Genomic DNA, 19,008 nt, shown 5'->3' with positions numbered 1-19,008 from the left:
ACAAGTTTGCACCCGTTTGATTTACCAGTTTGCCACCCGTTTGAATTTCAAATGGTTTTTTTCAGTAGGGCTCGACTCCCTCAAGGACCCCTTGTTCATAGCCTGCTCTTGCCCGCGGCTATGTCTGTGTCTGCTCGCGAGGAGACCTGCGCACTTCTTCTACAGGCCTTCTTCTCGACTCCTGAATGTTCCTACTTGATTCAGACCTCTCGTGCATCTGCCACAAAAACTCCGTCTGTTGGCCGACTTTCTCTCCAGAAACCACCTGAACTGGTCTTCCGAAATGGGCAACACGTGACGAAGTAACCTCTGCCAAAGGTGCCTGAACGGGCCTCTTTTCACACTCCACCAAGCGTGCAACAGCTTTCTCCTGGTTCCTGTCCTTCCTGCCGTTCAACTGCTGCATGTACTGCTCGTACTGTCTCCGAAGCACCTCTTCAGCCTGCGCCGCTTTTTTGTCTGTCAGCACCTGAACAGGACAGGCCGAAGTAATCGTAGGGACGGGATGTAACAAGATGGCGTAGTGAATCATGAGTCACCTCCTCGCTGTCTCCCCTCCCCCTCAGCGATATCTTGCCTCTCTGTGGCAGTTCAGGCTGCCTGTAAAACCTCTGCTTCTCAGGGGGCCTTCAAGCCTCTTGCAATCGCGCGTTTTCCCTCATCTTGCTCTAAACCCTTTTGTATTGCTTCCTCAGCAATGCCTCCCACCTGAGCAGCCTTCTCTCCAGTGTGTACCTGTATACTGGCCTCCTGAAGTCAAATGGTCTAGACGTGATTGGCGCGTTGTCGCACCTGGGAAGTGGGTCGAACCAGATTGGGGCCTTTTCATCAGGACATCCCCTAGCTTCCTTTTCTAAGATGTCTTGTTCAAAGGCCTTATGCCTCTGTGCCCTGTCGTACTACCGCCAAAGCAGTTCCTCTTTCTGATGCGCTTTTTCCCCGGTTAGGACGGGAACCGGTCTTCCGTAAACGTCAACCGGAGAAGACGTCGAAAGCGAGCGGCCCGCAGAGGAGAAGTCGTACGGATCGCGATCACCCATGATAGGCCTTGCAGGAGTGTCACCACTGTCGTCGAACCTTACCGTAGGTTTCTCGTCCCCGTATGATTTGGTGTCATCCTTGATAGGCCTAGTGGAAGGGGTCGCCACGGCCCAACCTTGGAGGTTCATCGTCGTCGTCAATCTTGAAAACGGTTGTCTTCAACCAGATGTTGGCGGCGTTGCTTACCTTGATGGGCCCTTGTGGAGACCACCCGTAAATGGTCTCCACTGCGGTCAATGAAAGGTTGACGCGACGTACGTTTCCGGCGGTAACCCTCCAATGGTAGTCTGCTCCTATTAGAATGCTCACTCCACGCTCCCCTTGACAGTACCCCACAAGTAAATCAGCGAGTGTGAACACTTATCTTCGTAGGTTTCTGATGATGTCGCCATTAGTGAAAGTAAGGATCTCTCCGCAGATTTCCTGAACCTCCAAAGCCTCGACTACAATCTCGGCGGGCCTTGTCGCCGCTGCTGTTAGCCGGCTGCCTTGTCGCCGCCCACTTGGGGTCACACATTACGGTCAAGTGTTTTTGCGGAGAGCTTATCACACACTAAAGTTTGTGCGTTGATCTGCTCTCTCTGGAGCGAGGCAACAGTTTAGTGCACCGAGAGCACCTGTTTTCTACTTTTAGCTTGTCTTTTTTTTATCATTCGAGGTGCCCTGAAGTTCTCCAAGTTGTGCTCCTTAGAGCTGCAGAATACGCAGCGCCTTAGTTCAGGTTTCCTGGCACTGGTTAATTCTGCCGCCGGCCCTTCCCTCTCGGAGTGGCGTTCTAGGCGATGTAAATCGGGTGTTTGTTGTTCTGATGTGTGGGGTGTCAGCTGGCGGCACTTGTCTCTGGTCTCCATGTCGATGTCAATGAACTTGAGAAGCCTAAGGAGTTCATCTTTGTCTTCGCTCTGTTGTTGTTTTTCAAAAATCAAGCTGCGATTGTATCTGAGAACGAGCTCTGAAGGAAGAGACTTCTTTAGTACTGTATGCAGTATTACCCCATAGGAGTCCGAGTACACTCCGAGGTTTTTTAAACTCCTTATCCGGGTCATCACATTGTCATAGAGTCTCCGGCGTTCATCCGCTGCGTCTGACGTTGCGATTTACTTTACGTTCAAGAGGTGTGTGAGGTGGTCGTTCACGATGACAGAAGCTTGACTAAAGCTTTTTTGAGCAGCTCTATGACCATGTCGTAGTTGTCACCGGTTACCGGAATTCCTTTGATCACCGCATCAGCTCGGCTGACCAGGTGCCCTTGAGGTACTTTAGCTGATCCACGGGAGACAAGACGGGGTTCTGGTTGATAGACGATTGAATTTGGTCCCAGAATGTCTGCCACTCTGCCAGCTCTCTGTTGAATTTCGGCAGCCCAGCTTCGGTAATTTCACGTTTGGCACAGTCGCATCGTTCGTCTCTTGTCCCTCTGAACGTGACGCGTTGTTAGAGGCCGAAGAGGTCGTTTCGTTGTTCTTTGGCTGTAGTTTCTTTAATTAACTCGAAGCTCTCGACCTGGCTATGCTGATGAAATCTTCATCGCCGAGGCCAGCTTCCATTTCTTCTTCCATGTTTCTCTCATCAAGAAGGTCCGCTATCAGAGCGTCGAGCTTCCAAAGCAATTTTTCTTTTAACGCAAGAAGAGTGATCGTATCTTTAAACGTACCTTGCTGCGCGGGAAGTTGGTTCATAGCTGTTGTTATCTGGTTGATGAGCTTTGTAATCGCGGATTAGACTACTCCTCGCTTCTTATCGAGCTTCTTCATTGCAGCCGCTGTCGTACACGCTGTTCCGTTGCTTGGGTTGCCCGAGGTTGTGGTGGCTTGCGTCGAACGTCTTATCTTGGCGATTAGCTCCCGAGTTTCTGCGCCACGATTTCGTTAAATTGCGTTAAAAGGATAAATAAAAAAAGTTTATGTACATTATTTACATTGGTGGGAAAGGTTGTAATTCGTTGAGGCTGTTGGTGTGTGTTTCGTCGTTCGGTATTAATTAAGGCGATCGGTGCGCATTTCGTCGTTCGGGTGTCCTCTTTTCGCGATTAAGCATGCCCTTTTCATCGTTTTCACTAAAGAAATAAAGTTACAATTAAATCATCTTACAATATATACAATTTTTTAAAGGGAAATAGCACATATCCTAAGTAGCACGACACTAAAGAGGTTATTTCAAATAAGATATTTACTATATATTAATTCATTTATATTCGCTCTTTAAGCGACTTAATCTGGATTGTAGTACGTCTTTACAATAATTTAATTCTACGCTCTAATAAACCAAGATATGTCCCTACCCATTCTACTATTTAACACAGTGCTGTAAAAATGGGAGCGACTGGTTGGACTTCGGCACACGAAATAACACACGGCCTCGATACACTTGGTAAGTACCAATTTATTTATATACAGTCCATACTAATAACTACGGAATATGTGAGTTACCTTGCCCTAGACTGCGCTTGTACAGAAACATGTCTGAAGCATTGTCTCCTCACAGTATGAATATTTGCGTGAAGAGGAATCATTTTGTTCTTGACAGCTGCTGAGATTATCGATTTTAGTCTTGCTTAGGCACGCAAAATTAATGCATTATAAAATTATTGTATTATCAATAATATTAATATTATTATTCCATCAAAAGTTTAGTCACCTGCGTACAAAAGCAGATTGCTGTTTTTCTAATGTTACCTTATGGTACCATTATCTAACGTCACTCGTGCCGGCGGCGCCGATAACAGCTGTAGCCGAGCCTACGCCCGCGGTGGTGGATGTTGTCGCAATCACCAATGTCACCAAGGTCCCGAAGTTGCAGTAAGCCGCCAACTTGTTTCAAGCTGCGACTTAGCTGGCAATGGATTCCCCGGGCTGCTGGTCTCTTCGCTCGAACTTTTTTTCTGCTGAAAGGCTCTGACGGCAGAGTGTCATAATGCTTCAGCACTAGCGTCATCAGCTTGTCAACGCTCAGGTTTTCACGTGTCCTTGGTGTGACGAGTACTCATATTGCCTCATAAGCCTTGGCTCCACAAATTTAATTTAAATTTAATAGCCTTTAAAGAGGAAAGCTACAGCAGAGCTTTCCTCTTTAAAGGCTCTTCGACTCCGTTGGCTTCACAGTAAAAAGCTGAGACGCTCGGCCGAGGATGTCCAAGCTCTTTTGTCAGATTCCTCCAGCTCGCCTTGAGTGACCACACTTCCCAGTGAAGTTCTTGCCTGTCGACCGACCTCGTCACCAAAGTATTATGTTTCTTGGGCAAGGACTCAAACTCAGACTGGGTAGCATCCGGATGTCGTAATTAACGGCGCCTCGAATCCTTAACCGGTGCACCAGTCCCCTGCACCAGACCCGTGCCCCAACTCCGTGCTCTGAAAACCCCGGCCGCCAGGCCGCGCTGTTGGTTGGACACCAGTAAATACATATTAAAAAAAAAATCTCCATCAGTAGGCCATGGCACTTTACTGTTGTAACCCCATATGACATACGACAAATCAATTTCCTTGTTTCAAAAAGATACATATCGTCTGATGAAGTGGTTTGAGTACTATTCTTTAAAAATTAACAAGACAAAAGCGAATCTCGCATGTTTCCATAATCCTTTCAAAGTTCTTGTTCCCACTGCGCCTCTATTCTTACATTTGTCATCATGCACCTCGCGTCGTTGCACCCCCGTTTCTTATCGTAACAACAGAACGTAAAAAGGTGTTAAATTCGATAGTGACGTCATGGAATACACATCGAGGAACTGTATGCAAAATGCTCAGACGTCTATCTAGCCTATTGTGTAACATAACATATCTCGTCTCACCATATGTAAATGATTGAATATTAACCTTTTATCCTATAGCATTCTCAGATATGAAATCACTATCATTGGTGGTCGCTCTGACCTGTGGCACGACAAAGTAGACAATGCTTTAAATAAACACTTAAACGTATTATAAACGGTTCAGATACCGACAAACAGGAACAAATAGCTAAAATAAATTTCCCGCTATGTCGAGCTCTGTTCTCCAAAACGGTTGTTTTAAAATACTTTTGGAGTAACCATTTTTGAAGTTCCTCACGTTGCATCTCGCTCACTAAGACACACAACACGCTTTGAAGTACCAAGGTGTAAACAAAGTCTGGTAGAAGACTGATGCGATTTTATACGCCGGACATGTTTAATAAATTTTCTGGCAACATATTTGAGACGGATTCTTAAGGAAAACTTAAACATGCCCTACGATATCTACTTTGACTTTGTTTTGGCAACTCCATCTGCATTGAGTTTAACTACTGGACATTTTGAACCATACTTGGTTTTTTTTTATTTCTATGTGTAACCACAGGTTTTTTTCTTGTTGCTAAATCTCTGGACATTTTTACACTGTGCTTTATATTTTTTTGCGATTTGCACAGGGAGTTTTTTTCCCTTCTTTATAGTGGCGCTGAATCACATGAAAGCAACTGTTAGGTTGTCAAATCACTGCTATTGGATGAAGTAGTTTTGGCGCTCCAACTTTCGCTGGAGGCTGGGTTTCGGCCACACAAGCCACACAGGATTTGATTGTAGTGAGGTGTCACATATACTGTGACGACTCATATTAAATTCACTTTTTGTACTAAAGTGTATATGGAAACAATGTTTGTTAACAATTGTGATTTTCTGTTTGAATTCACGCACCATGCTCATCAAGGTGATGTTCATCACACATGCACTAGATGGGTTTGATCAACCCGTGTCTCTACCTGGTTTATCTGTCCGTGCAATAAACATGTAATATTATTATTAATTATTAATAAAAATAGTTATAACATTATTATTATTATTATTATTATAAACATTAACGATAAAGTTTCAGTACTAGTTGCATTCGCCTTTGGAGGCTATGTCTGAAAACGTGAAGAAAAGCTGGCTTTCCATGCGACAGCGTTAGTGCCAGTTTTGAATCCAGCGGGTGTCTCACTTAACTTTCTCCAGGAAAATCAAAAAAGCTGGTGCACGCTGCGTTTTTGAAATAACACAGTGGCAGTTCTAATAACACAGTGGCTGGCAGTTCTATTGAGCTAGTCAAGATCATTTTGGCGATCTGCAAACGCAAGACAAAGACGCAGTTACTCTTATGGGTTGATACTAATCTGTAAAATTAATTAAATCTGTAGAGGGTAAACTAACGCACGGCCCACTGGGTGAGTTTGCATTTTCAAGATTTAGGACAACCGCTCGAATGAAGAAAAATATCATGCTTGCTGGAATAAATAAAATTTATATTCAACAAGATTAAAAATGAACACTGCACAAGTATCTTTTTTTTTTTTTGAAGAGTAGCACAGTGTTCTTGATAGGACCACAAGAGTGTTTTTTGATGTTCATCGTAGTTATGCTTTTAGAGCTCATATGTCGGTCATCCGTAGCGTAATCGTCGCTGCGTCAACGGTCTTGGACGAAGTCGCATCTTCCAGTGGTCTTCAGTGGCGATGGCCGCGCATGGGTCCAGAAGTGAACTATGGTTTTGAGGCTTTTCTAGTCTCTGCCGAAAGTCACCTACGTCGCTTCAAGTACCTCCGATTGGGTCTCGCACTTTTTTATTATTAATTTAGAGGATACTACGGACCATTTAAGGTTCCTGTGGAACGGACTACAAACATTAGCAAGAACAAAACTTTTCAGCACAATAAGAAAATGCGTGGCAATACTGTTCATGTTTACCGAAGAAAAAAAATAAACAGGCATTTAAACAATACAATATACAAGAAACTAATTTACACCTCAATCACCATAATACAACGTCAACTACATGAAAGCAAAATAATAAAAATTAAGAAACGGTGTCCACTTTCTAAATTTTAAAATGAGAGGTAGTGTGAACACGTAAAATAAATGAACCGAACTACGACGCTCGGCAGCAAGACGTTCGAGACATTCAGTATATTTAGTGTCAAAAAAATGTTTCAGAGGTTTCCCTCACTTCCCCATTCGCCTCATTTCTGAGGTTTTCCGTTCCAGGCTACCTCTCATTCTGCGGGCTCACCATTGGGCTCTTGTTGACCGCCATCTTACAAGCCGTGGTCCCTCCGCGACATTTTCGGGCCATCTCAAAATCCGTTCGCATTTTTAGGTCGACACCGTAATCTTCTTCCTTGTTCACTTCCTTTTTATTCTTTTTTATCGCGGAATGTGGCAACATTATCTTAGCATTGAGTGCGTACCAGTGTTCATTCAAAGAAACAAACATCTCTTCCTAGGGATGCTATGTAATTAGGTACAATATTCATTTTTACAGGCAGCCAATTTGACGATACTGGAAAGCTTCACGACTGGTGGAGCCCTGATGTGCGGAAGAAATTCGAATCTCAGGCCCATTGTTTCACCAATCAATACAGTGCTATTAGAGACAAAGAAGCTGGCATGCCGGTACGTAGTCTCCAATGATACTAGAAATTGCCTAGATTTCAGTTCAATCTACTGTTAGATAAAAACGCACATCCTGCTTTCTTTAAAATGTTTTAAAACCGGCAATATACAGTGTTTGTCTTTTATTCGAGCAGATCTTTTTTTTTAAAGGGGGTTGGGCGTCAGGCAACCCTTATCTTCACCATATACTTATGAAGCTCGGTGGACATTAGATGAGGAGATAATTGCCCTGGCAAGTTGATTATTTAACTAGGATCTCCCAGTAAACTTTTTTATTATTGGTTGTAGGGGTTATGTCGGAATTGCAGTATTACAGCAAATTACAATTAGAGGCTACACCAAACTAAAAAAATTGTGCAAATGTAATAGTTTTTGAGACTTTTGTCAGCTAACTTACGCGTTTTTCAACGGACTGCAAAACAATTACGCTAAAATAAATATAGTGCATCAATCCCCGCCCGTATTGACGCGAAGAGGGACGTGGTCGTTTCAATAATGTTGTAACTATCTCGGCAGCGTAAGCTTGGAGGGTGCACCGACAAAACAAGTGATCACGTGACCTAAACAACTACGTCACTCTTCCAACCATATTGTGGGCAGGGCTTGATGCGCTCTTTTTAAGCGCAATTTTTAAATCGGGCAAAAGAACGCGAACAATTATCCATTAATATCTCAAAAACCGTTGCTTTTGTAGATTCCTCCAATTGGTCTGACTCTATTAATAATTGCCGTCAATACCGCAATGGCAACATGACCCCGAGACCAATAATTCTAAAGCTAACACATTTTTAGTTAATTATTCAACTTAGCATGACGGTAATTTTTTCATTTCATTTCCACGAAACCTTATAAATGCATGGTGAAGACGGCACTAATCTAACTCCCAACACCATGTAAAAAAAACTGTTTTATTTAGAAATTCACACCCTTCATCGGGTAATACATCTACTTTCTTAAGTGGATTACAAACTGCATTATTCTTTTGCAAAAATTTGAATCAATTTTGGGATTAATCAAGGTAAAAAAATGTCGAAAACGCGCAATTCATAATAGTAAATTAGACGTCAAGTCGAAATCGCAATCCCGCCATGACGCCACGGTCTCGATTACTCTTAAGCAAATTTACCGTGAGTCCCATTCAGTGTGACGCTAATTGAGCCTTGCATCCATTTGTAGTGCGCTTTTACACGACGGTTTTCTAAACACACTTGCAGGGTGTATGTATTCTAGATGCACTAAACTATTAAATTAAGGGTTAAGAAGTTATATAAATCTGGTTTTCACTCTGTTTATAAGGCTTGGCGTATATTTGTTGGCAATATAGCCATCACTATGATCAAGCTAACTAACTAAAATTTGTGAATGAGGTTTTTAATTACTGTATAAGGATATTTCTTTACATTACAAGCCTTGAGGCGCTCGTGTGCCACGATTTTTCTTTTGTCGATTTCGCGTAATCAGCTCGTGTTCTGCGATATTCGTCCCCAAATTCAGCACTTTTATCAGGCCAATGTAGTTAAGTTTGTCTATAGCACCCACTTTCGCGGGCTTGTCGGATTGAATGAAAAATATGTTTGGTTAAGTATTAAATTCGAAAACAAATATCGGAACACGGGCTGGTTAAGCGAATTAAATTTTTTAACATAAACATATATCCTAATTAAAGCAATGAAAAAGTTAAAACGAAAACTTTTTTTAGTTAATTAGCTTGATGATAGTGATGGTTATATTTCTATCTAATATTCGCCGAGCAATATAAACACGCCGTGAAAACCTCATTCATATTACTTTTATTACTTTATTTAAAAAATTGTGCGGCTGAAAAATAAACACACTGTATGTTATTTACATGGAATAGGTACTTTCGCACCAATTACGGGAGATTTAAGTCTCTCTGGAGCGACTGTAATGCCACAGGAGTCCAATGATAAGATCTACGTTATAACTTAGAAGAAAGCCAGCGAAAGCCGCTGAGACTTTAGTACCAGGTGGGCGTGGAAAGGTAGCCTTTAGTTTGTGATTATAATTGTGGTATTGCTGGAATGACGTTATTTCAATCAAAAAACCCCTTTCAAAAATATTGGTTGAAATAATGTTCGTATTTACTTGGCGTCCAAGCGTCATGCTCTGGGTCGGGCTGTGTAAGAAAGACTGACTTAAGACAAAGATTGATGACGTGTCTGGTTTTTATTGATTTGTGATTCAAATTTATCAGCTTATTTTTCACCGCTTGTCTATAGTTGATGTTTTCCCCCTGAACGTATTCTCTGTACAATATCAATTTCTCGAATTTCGGAGAGAAATAGCAAATACTACAGCAATATTGTGATTTAGAAGAAGGCAATATAATTTCTTTACATTCATAATTACAGCTGTATGGGTTGCGGAATTTGCGAGAAAATATTGCGGACAACGGCGGCATCAGGATCGCATACAAGGTAGTATTTTTTTTCTTTCTTCGTGCACTTAACGCCCACAAAATTGTAAGCAAGCGCAAATATTGGCAAATTTTGTTTCTCACGCCATGTGGAAGTACTGAACAAAGAGACAATATTATCGGGCAAATAAATGAAGAAATCGGGATTTATTTACTTGCTTAAAATCAATAAAAAACAAACAAAATAACGAACGACACGAGTTCCTTTCCAATAAAACGTCGGTCTCGTATCGTGATTTTTTTTTTTTTTTTTATTACTTCCGCCTACTGTAAGTTTCATCGATACGCGTTTCAGTTGATTTAGACTGTGTTGTGACTAATTGAGTAATTGATTGAACTATATCATTGTTTCAAGAATGGATTCATGCCGCATTTAGTTTTTTTATTACAATCGCTTTCGAGGCCCCCCACTTTAAGCAGAAAGAAGCTCGCGCTTCATCCCTGGGTATGCTTGGGTGTGCTTTCCTAGTAGCCTGACCACCAGCAAACGCGCTTTTTTTCTAAACCTTCAACTGGCTAGATAAGAACGAACGCGTCAACAATTTGTGCAACTGGTTTATTTCTTTTTTGTAACTCAAAGATGCATACACTAAAAGTTACCGCAATATTTCTTCTTCTTCTTAATTTGAACTATATACAGGGTGTCACAAAAGAAAATTTACAAGGTCTTTTTTACCGCAAAAATAAACTAGGCATCGCCGAACGCTCACTCTCCGTCCAAAGGTATCGCTAGAGGTCAGAACCAGATGCTAACGTTTCAGCCCGATCCGATAACTTAATCAAGAGTTACAAGTGATTTTCTGAAAAGTTCAATGGGAAAATGGCGGCCGACGGAGTTTTAGAACACATGGCGCTCTACGGCACCAGAAACCGAAAACGGGCGAAAATCGGCTCCATTTTCCCATTGAAATTTTGAGAAAATCACTTATACCTTTTGATTAAGTTATAGGATCGGGCTGAAACTTTGGCATCTGATTGTGACCTCTAGCACTACCTTTGGCCGGAAAATGAGCGTTCGGCGATGCCTAGCTTATTGTCACGGTAAAAAAGACGGTGTAAATTTTCTTTTGTGACACCCTGTATAAACGGTTAACATTGATTTTTCATCTGCCAGTTAACAATACATACACATGCCTATGTCAGAGGTATTGAACAATTGGAAACATTAAATTTTGGATCTAATGTGCATGTTCTTCATAGTTACACAAATGTTAATTTTTTTAACTGAATTTTTTTTCGCTACTGCAACCAGAACGCGGTCTTCAAGATGGACTCCAAAGTATGAAAAAGCACGCGCTTTTCGCTATTCTAGCACCAGCTTGCAACATTTCTAAATATATTTATCACATTTAATAAAGAACTTGTGTCTCAAGAATACTAAATTTAGAGTTGCAGATTTGCATTTTGAAGATTATTTTAGGTCTACAATACTGTTGATCTGCCAGTAGAGGGTTAACGTTGCCAATTCTGCTTGGGGAATATAGGCGTGGTTCGACGGTCAGCCCAGTATTTTGAACAAATCTAAAGTTGCAGAATAAATGCTACTCTGCGTCAATAGTGTTTACCCTAGCATGTTATTATCCTCTAAAAATACATGACCAGGAAACAACGTTAATTATGTTCATTTCACTCTAGACCTCCTGTGTATGATCGCACTCGTTTTCCGAGGGTGGTCTTTCGCGTTCCCTGATTTGGTCAAATTTTAATATGTTCACAGCTCGAGTCTACAAATAATTAAAATAAAGGTGTGAAGAAGGACACGCTTTGATTAATATTGTAGTGTATAGACTGCACGGCCCGCTAGGAGGTAGCGCCACCATCCAATCGCGTATCGCGTCACCACCGCGCCCAAATCGTGCGCAGCACGACCAACGGACGGTAGACCAACGGCCCATGAAAGCCGACGCTTCGCCCGCCGCTTATCTTGTTATTAAATAAATCATGTTCGAATACAAAACATAACAATTATAAATGGCTGATTTAATTCAAAATAAACGAGAAAAGGCGATGATTAAAAAAAAACTTTTGATAATATCTGCTTCGGTCCAGCTCGTGACTAGAACGATAGTGAAATCCCATTTAAGGCATATTTTAGTTCTTGAATTTTTGACTCACCAAATATAAATTTTGAGATTTGGGCGATCGCCACAAGTCGACCATTTGTGTGTTACACCAGACTTATTTACATTTCGCGCAACAGCAAAACTTGCTACGTATTTTTTTAAGGAAAATAAATATACAAACTTTGTATGAACGCGATAGGATTAAGGAGCTTGTGTCACGCCGGCTTCAGTGGCGCGACGCCAAAATCCTTATTGGTCGATAGGGTCATGACGTCACAGCCACATGACCTCGTGCGGGAACTTCAAACAACCCACAAGGCTCATATGACGTCATACGTCTAATGAAGGTAATTAAAATATAACATGTAATGGGAATTAAAAGGCACCGCATGTCTCAAATTATTTCACTTTATAAAGTAAATCATTTCCCTTAAAAACATTATTTAAAAAATTTAGCCGGTATTCGAACGAACGACCCTTTGGCTGCTGGCCACACACGCCGTGCAAGGCACGCTTGCACGGCGAATGAGAGGGCCATGCGAACGGGGCCTGATAACGCCATCGCGTTCCACTCTTTAAAGGCAAAGCTTAAGCGTCGTCCAAGTTTTTATTAAAATTATTTTGTTAAAAATATGGTACCTACCTGACAATAGTTTACCTAGTTTAAATAATGCCATTTCTAATGTTCCAAGTTATGGCATAAATTATATAGCAAATGAAATCTTCAATATATTCAATTCGACAAGCGCACAGGATTTGTAGTTTGAGTTGAAATTATTTCATCAGGAAAAACAACTTTGTATACAGGACTAAACTATAACTGTACGACTTTTAAGGATTTTTGAATAGTTTATTTTAATTTATTATGTTTTGTTCAATATGAAGATATCTTAGCTAGCATCGTCTAAAATAACAGCAATAATCAGATGTCATATATGGGTGTGAGATATATAGGCTTTTGTTTAATATACACTTTTAAGTTTTGACGGAGATGGAAATGTATGGGTCGTCGCCATTTGTTTTGGCTTAATATTATTCTTCGACACTTTCTCACAGTATTTGTTGGCAAAAACTTACTAAACACTTAAATTATGTAGAAGTGATGAGAACACGATATGGTTTTTTTTATTATACGTCGATTATCTTACACTGGTTTGTCTTTTATCTAAGCTCCTAGGTCATAGATTAAGGGATATCACATAAAATGGAACAACCTCCTGGACAACAATTCTGATCGTTTTATAAACTACACGATGTGCATGAAATTTGAGATTAGCCCATGAAATACCTATGGTGCATAAACAGTGAAAAGATTAAATAATTATACAGTCAAAACTTGTTTTGAGCATAGCAAAACCAAACAGTTACGTTGGTGTATCATCGACAGCAAAGGGAACAAGACAATGCTCAATTAAATTAGTTTTTCGCTTGACCCAATATTTTTTTTCTAAATTGTTCCATTACGCAACGGAACTCCCGCTCCTGTCTAAACGAACACGTGATTATCAATTAACGACGCTCACGATCTATCATGCCTCGACTGCAGCACGTTGAACGGCGAACGTTTTATCGATAATGGCATGGCAAATATTAAAAGCAACAAAGAACTTCCGCGAGCCGTCGTCTTGCTGCCACAAGAAAACTATAAATGGCAATATAGTTCAAGATTATTGTGTGATGCATAATTTTATCCCTGGCCATCCATATGAAGGTAATCTTGTGATCTTCGGCAGCTCTAATGGCAGCTTATCAAGTGGCGCCAGTGAAGGCGTTCGCACTTTCCGAATCAAGAGTAGCGAAGTAAAAGATGATGCACACGGGCCACTAGGGCTGCCGCTTTAGGACGCTGACACTACTGAGAGGTCGACAACGCAGCGCGACACTATTGGCGCAAACACGACTTCGGAGTTTCGGCGGACACCAAATTTACCACTTAGTTTGTTGCTTCAGATGGGTTCTTTTTACTACGACTCTAGTTTAAATCACATCACGTTTCTTTTTTTTTTTATGCAAAAGCATATGAATTTTCTTTTTCATGTATCTACCTCCGCGCAAAACACGAGTTGAAGCAACTGAACCCGCAATTCTGTGTACGTCTGCGGTCCCCAAAATGAATCTTATATCTTCCTTTATTAAATAGTCACAGGTAAAGTACCTCGACTTCACATTCTATTCCCAGTTACGACCACAGCTCTGTAAAACAAAAACAGCTTGTAGGTAAGCCAGATGAGTATGAAAAACTGTTCGAGCTCATTTTGTCCGCGACAGTGCTTATCAAAGGTACAGCCACCACTAAACTGCAAAAATTACTACTTTATTGCCCGCGATTCAAAAGCTAAATTGGTCACTGCAACAGCTGGAATGTTTTTCCCGGGCTGGGTTGTGAATGGAGAGCCAAACCTTCACCACGTTGTTACGTAGTTTGGCTGTTAGACGCAGAAATAGAACAATCTTCCAAAACCGGATAATCTTGTGGCGGCATTGAGTTTGGGGATCTCTGTACCAATATGATTTTTCATACACCGATCTTACAAATTGCTTACATTTAAAACGAAATAGCACACCTTTTACTTCAAATAAACTTCTTACTCTCGAACTAATTAAAGCTGAAAACTTGTAGGGCACGAAGTTTTGTTACACATAATTGTGTTAACATTTTTTTTATTACAATCGCATGAAGGGCAAGTGTAAGTTTGGTGATATTTTATTACTGACACTGCGAAAAAGTATTACATAATAAATATGAATCATGAGCTTCGAATGGTTTGTATATTCTAGCTCAATTACCTGTTTGTAGGATATTTTTTTGCATATATAATTATTTTTATGCGCAAGTGCTAGTAACGTAGGCTCGGGTTAGAAAAAAAAAAAGGATTGTTGCAGAACACTTTCTGCGTTCCTGGAACTAATGTACATTTTAAGCATGTTTCAGTTGGAATTGCAGGCAACAAGTGATTTATTTGATTGAAGTAATACGTTAGCACCTGTTTATATCGCTGTTTAACCGCTAGCACCTCTTTATATCGTTTATATGACTAATTAACATATTGCTTCAAATATGTGCGTGAGCATGATATGCAAACGGGTTCCACAATGCTTGGGAAAACAGCTTTAACTGCTCACTTTAATGAATATTATGGATGACGTTACAGGCTCTGCATAATGCCCTGAAGCGGAATCCTACGAGCCGAGTGAAGCTGCCTGGATTTGAAAGCTACAGTGCAGAGCAGCTGTTTTTTATTTCATTTGGAAGTGTAAGCCGAAATATTTAACTTTGACTACACAACTACAGGGTGTTTCAGCTATTTTGCGAAGGCTTTAAAAATATGATGCACTCTGGCGTGTCAAACCAACGCAGTATTGTTCCTAGTTATATACATCAAGACCATATATTGTTTCCATTATGCTTCAAATCGGCTAATTAACGCACATTAATTAGCACAATGGTTAAATTATAATATGTGCGAAACCTTTTTAAGGAGTTCCCAGGGCGCCATGAGAAACATCCCATCGTATAATGAGAACGATAATAATCTCTGGAGAAGGGGAACAAGTGGGACAAAGGACTAACACAAACATCCAAACAGAGCTATATGTGATTCGTGTGCGACTGAAAAACTCCGCCTGGTACGGGTATCGAACAAGGAACCTTTCCATTTCCGGTGGAGCGCTCTACAAACAGATCTGACCAGGAGTTAGACACCTGTAGAACGAACGGGTTTTATCAGCTGCCACCAGTCTAACGCCAACATGGGCGAACGGTCTGGCCTGCCTTTCAAGGTTATGAGGTTAATGCAATTAACGCAAAGGTGCGAGCGAGCTGTTCAAGAATGAAATTAACTAAGCTTAGATATGAACAAGGGGTAGCTTCGAAACAACCTCCTGCGAGTTCAGATGGGTTTTCGTTTAGGCATGGCAGACCTGAAATGCTTAGAGAAACTATACTATATTCGATTAAAAAATATTCGGGCAAAACCACTCTTCGCTTCAAATTCACTTAAAACTCGGAGTACACTATCTCCACATGTCTATAGGAAATTGTATCACAACGCCAGTTTTCTGGGCATATTATTTAGTGTACATTGTCATTACCAGAGTTACTATTCGTAGTTCCCTGATTCATATCTGCGTAACTAAAAAACAAAAACTCCTTTGCGTTCTCGTGAGTCTCGCGCTTAGCGATCTGACCTGATCTACTCTTTTCATTAGTATTCTGTCCTGTGTGAATATGCCAAAGTTTCAATGCAATTTGATTTATGCTGTTGAGATCTCGGGGTCACAATTATTTTGTAATCTAATGAATGTGAAAATGTTTCATTTACAAACAAAGTATATGTACTACATTTCCTTTCGAATTCATTGTCTAGTTTAAATTTCTGCAGTTAAAAAATTGTTTATTCAGTTTTTTTTGTTTATCTTACATTGCTAAATCTAATATTGAGACTGCAACAGGTCCCCAATCCGGGACCCTTGCCAAAACGTTTGGAGACCCTACTAATTTCATAACGCGTCTGTGCCCAATGCTTGAAAATTATGAACTTTGAAACTTCGAAACTTGTTTTGAGCTCCTATTAAAAGTTCCAACATTCTAAAATTGAGATCCAGGGACGAATATGTAAACTAAATGTACCCCTATAGTGTATAATATTTTCTGGTCAATCTGTATTATCTCTAAAAACACACGTTATTCCAACTCCTTTTCTCACAGATGTTCTGCAACAAAATGACTACGGAAGCAAGGGTACACTTTATTAGTAGAGACCCCCACACGGTACCGAGACACAGGTTAGCAAATTTTTACTAGCTAAAAGCTAGTTCCTCTTCAAACGAACGATTGCTAAAAGATTTCATTGTTACACTCTCAGCAGGGTAACCTTTAGTAGAGGGTACGTTTTTGCAAATTGGTACCTTTTAATATAGGAGTTACAATGTAACTGCAAACACTGTACCCTCTACGCAATGGTCACGGGGAAGCCCCTGCATAAAGGTTACAGATAGCGTCTGACATACACGTGTTTATTTTTTATTTTTATTTTTTAAGGTTTAAAAATGTGGGCGACCGCTGCGTCGGAGCTTTTTTGAATTCTTTACTGTTTTTAGAAAAGGCGGTAATCGCTTCGTGGATAACGTCTTCACCGTATTTTCGTGTGGTCGGTGGAAATTATATGAGATGATAAACGTCACATCATGCTCACTACTTAACCGAAATTTGATAACTAACCTTTTAATTATTGGCTTAATTCGTCATGTTGCTATTGCAGTCATAACGTGAGTAATGGTTGCTGTCGCATCCTATTGAGGCATTTAGTGAAAATACAACGATCTTTCAGATATTTGCGGTTAAAATATTGCCTTCGCTCGGTTCAAGACCGCAAGCTGATTATAATCCGCAGTAAAGTGACGTAATTACTCCTGTCCCTCCGTCACTGTCATTTAAGCTTGACGCCCGCGCGTCCACCAAAGACACGCCGTCGAGATAGTTACGAGGAGGCTCGATAAAACTGCGTGACAAGTCTACGGACCATAGTCAGGTGCGTCTTCCTGCGAGCGGCTTTGAATCAAGCAGGGACGGCAAACTTTTAAACGACACATATCTCAAAGGTTGTAATTTCTTTTTTTGTGAACTGTCTAAATTGGGTCAGGTTTTAATATTTGGTCCCGTAAAGACTGCAATTGCGACCTAGCCAATTGAGCCATTAATTCAAAAGTTAATCAACGTACTTTGATTATTTAGTCAACTAAATGGGACGTTTATCCCCTCATCTAATGTCCGCCGAGCCCCATAAAAATGCGACAAATACCGCATGCACTTAAAAATACCCCCTTTCTTAAAAAAACACCAAAAAAAAAATAAAATTACGCTCTGTTATATAGTATCTACTTATGTACACTTTTCAACAAGTTATTTTCACCAATTTGAGACCCTACTTGAATATAGGTTTTAGCAACAAAATTAAACACGAAGCACGCCCGTCGCCCTATAATCGGCCCTCATTTAAAGTTGACTCTGACCCTTGTCATTTTTACGCTTACATAGGCTCGCTGATTGCTGAATATGAACATCCCACATAAAAGTATGAGCTTGGGTAGCATAAATAATGCAACAAATGTTGAAAACTACTCTCTTTATTGTCAAAGCCTTAAAATAATTACAAAAAAATGAAACGCCCCGTTCACAATGATGTTCCCAAAATGAATGATCTTTTAATGCATGATAATGCTCGACATAGGTCACAGAAGTCTTCATTGCCCCAGCTTAACCAGCAATGCTTTCAGTTTACCGTTTATAACCGTCGGGGTGCAGTGCCCTTGTGCAAAAGCAGTTTTTAGAGCAGTATCAACAGCTGCGCAAGTGCGATCACGAGGGCTTTCTACAGTGTGCACGGATCACTCGGTGGAACGTTGTCCTTGTTTTGTGCCGTAAATCACAATCTTCACAGCTGTTTCGTATATGTGATGGAAAGACAAAGGCGGTTTGTCAGGCACCTCTGCCTTCGGTATGAACAGGCAAAAAAGAAATTAACTCACCGAGCTTGTGGATTTTTTTCAAATCATTGGTATGCTGATCGTTTATCAATATTGGTCTGACAATATGTGGATTTTGTCTCTCGTTAAAAGTACTACAAGGGGACATTGTCTGCCTGCATGTAATAAATGTTCCAGTCTTCACTACTTTGCCAACCTAAAACATTATATTGTTACATACGTAAATTATATACATCAGAAGTATTCAACTTGTTATCGGAAATCTCGCACAAGACAACACACAAAATGAGTCTTGAAACCTTTCGTACATGGTTGATCAAGAGGTACTTCGCTCCAGCTGGCTTCAAGTGTCGCTCAATGTCAGAGAAGAAGCAGCGCTTTCCGTGCATTTCCGGAAACATGTTGACTGCATTGATCCCGACGTCCACGAGGGCCGACTCTTGCCTTTGGCATATCAACTCGGACTCAAAACCAAGCTGCATAAAAGAACATTCGGTATAGGAACGTGAACCGAAGCTGTGATGCAGATTCAATACTGCGTCGAGTATTAACATTTTTCTCACTAGCCAAACGTCAAGCATACCTCGTGAAGATTTGTC

General features: G+C 40.7%; 1 protein-coding gene across 1 annotated transcript in view; it reads left to right on the top strand.

Moving 5' to 3' along the window:
- Window positions 1-19,008, top strand: part of LOC120844442 (neprilysin-1-like) — an 87,246-nt gene that overhangs the window by 64,089 nt on the left and 4,149 nt on the right. Inside the window, exons 15-19 of the mRNA XM_040216232.1 lie at window positions 3,344-3,411; window positions 7,293-7,423; window positions 9,796-9,861; window positions 15,076-15,177; window positions 16,632-16,708. Coding sequence (XP_040072166.1) covers window positions 3,344-3,411; window positions 7,293-7,423; window positions 9,796-9,861; window positions 15,076-15,177; window positions 16,632-16,708 — 444 coding nt within the window. The remainder of the gene's footprint in view (window positions 1-3,343; window positions 3,412-7,292; window positions 7,424-9,795; window positions 9,862-15,075; window positions 15,178-16,631; window positions 16,709-19,008) is intronic.

Source organism: Ixodes scapularis, unplaced genomic scaffold (genome assembly GCF_016920785.2).
Source record: "Ixodes scapularis isolate PalLabHiFi unplaced genomic scaffold, ASM1692078v2 PGA_scaffold13__105_contigs__length_92229423, whole genome shotgun sequence".
NCBI classification, from domain to species: domain Eukaryota; kingdom Metazoa; phylum Arthropoda; class Arachnida; order Ixodida; family Ixodidae; genus Ixodes; species Ixodes scapularis.
Note: the sequence above shows the minus strand (reverse complement) of the source record. Positions and strands in the feature narration are given on the sequence as shown.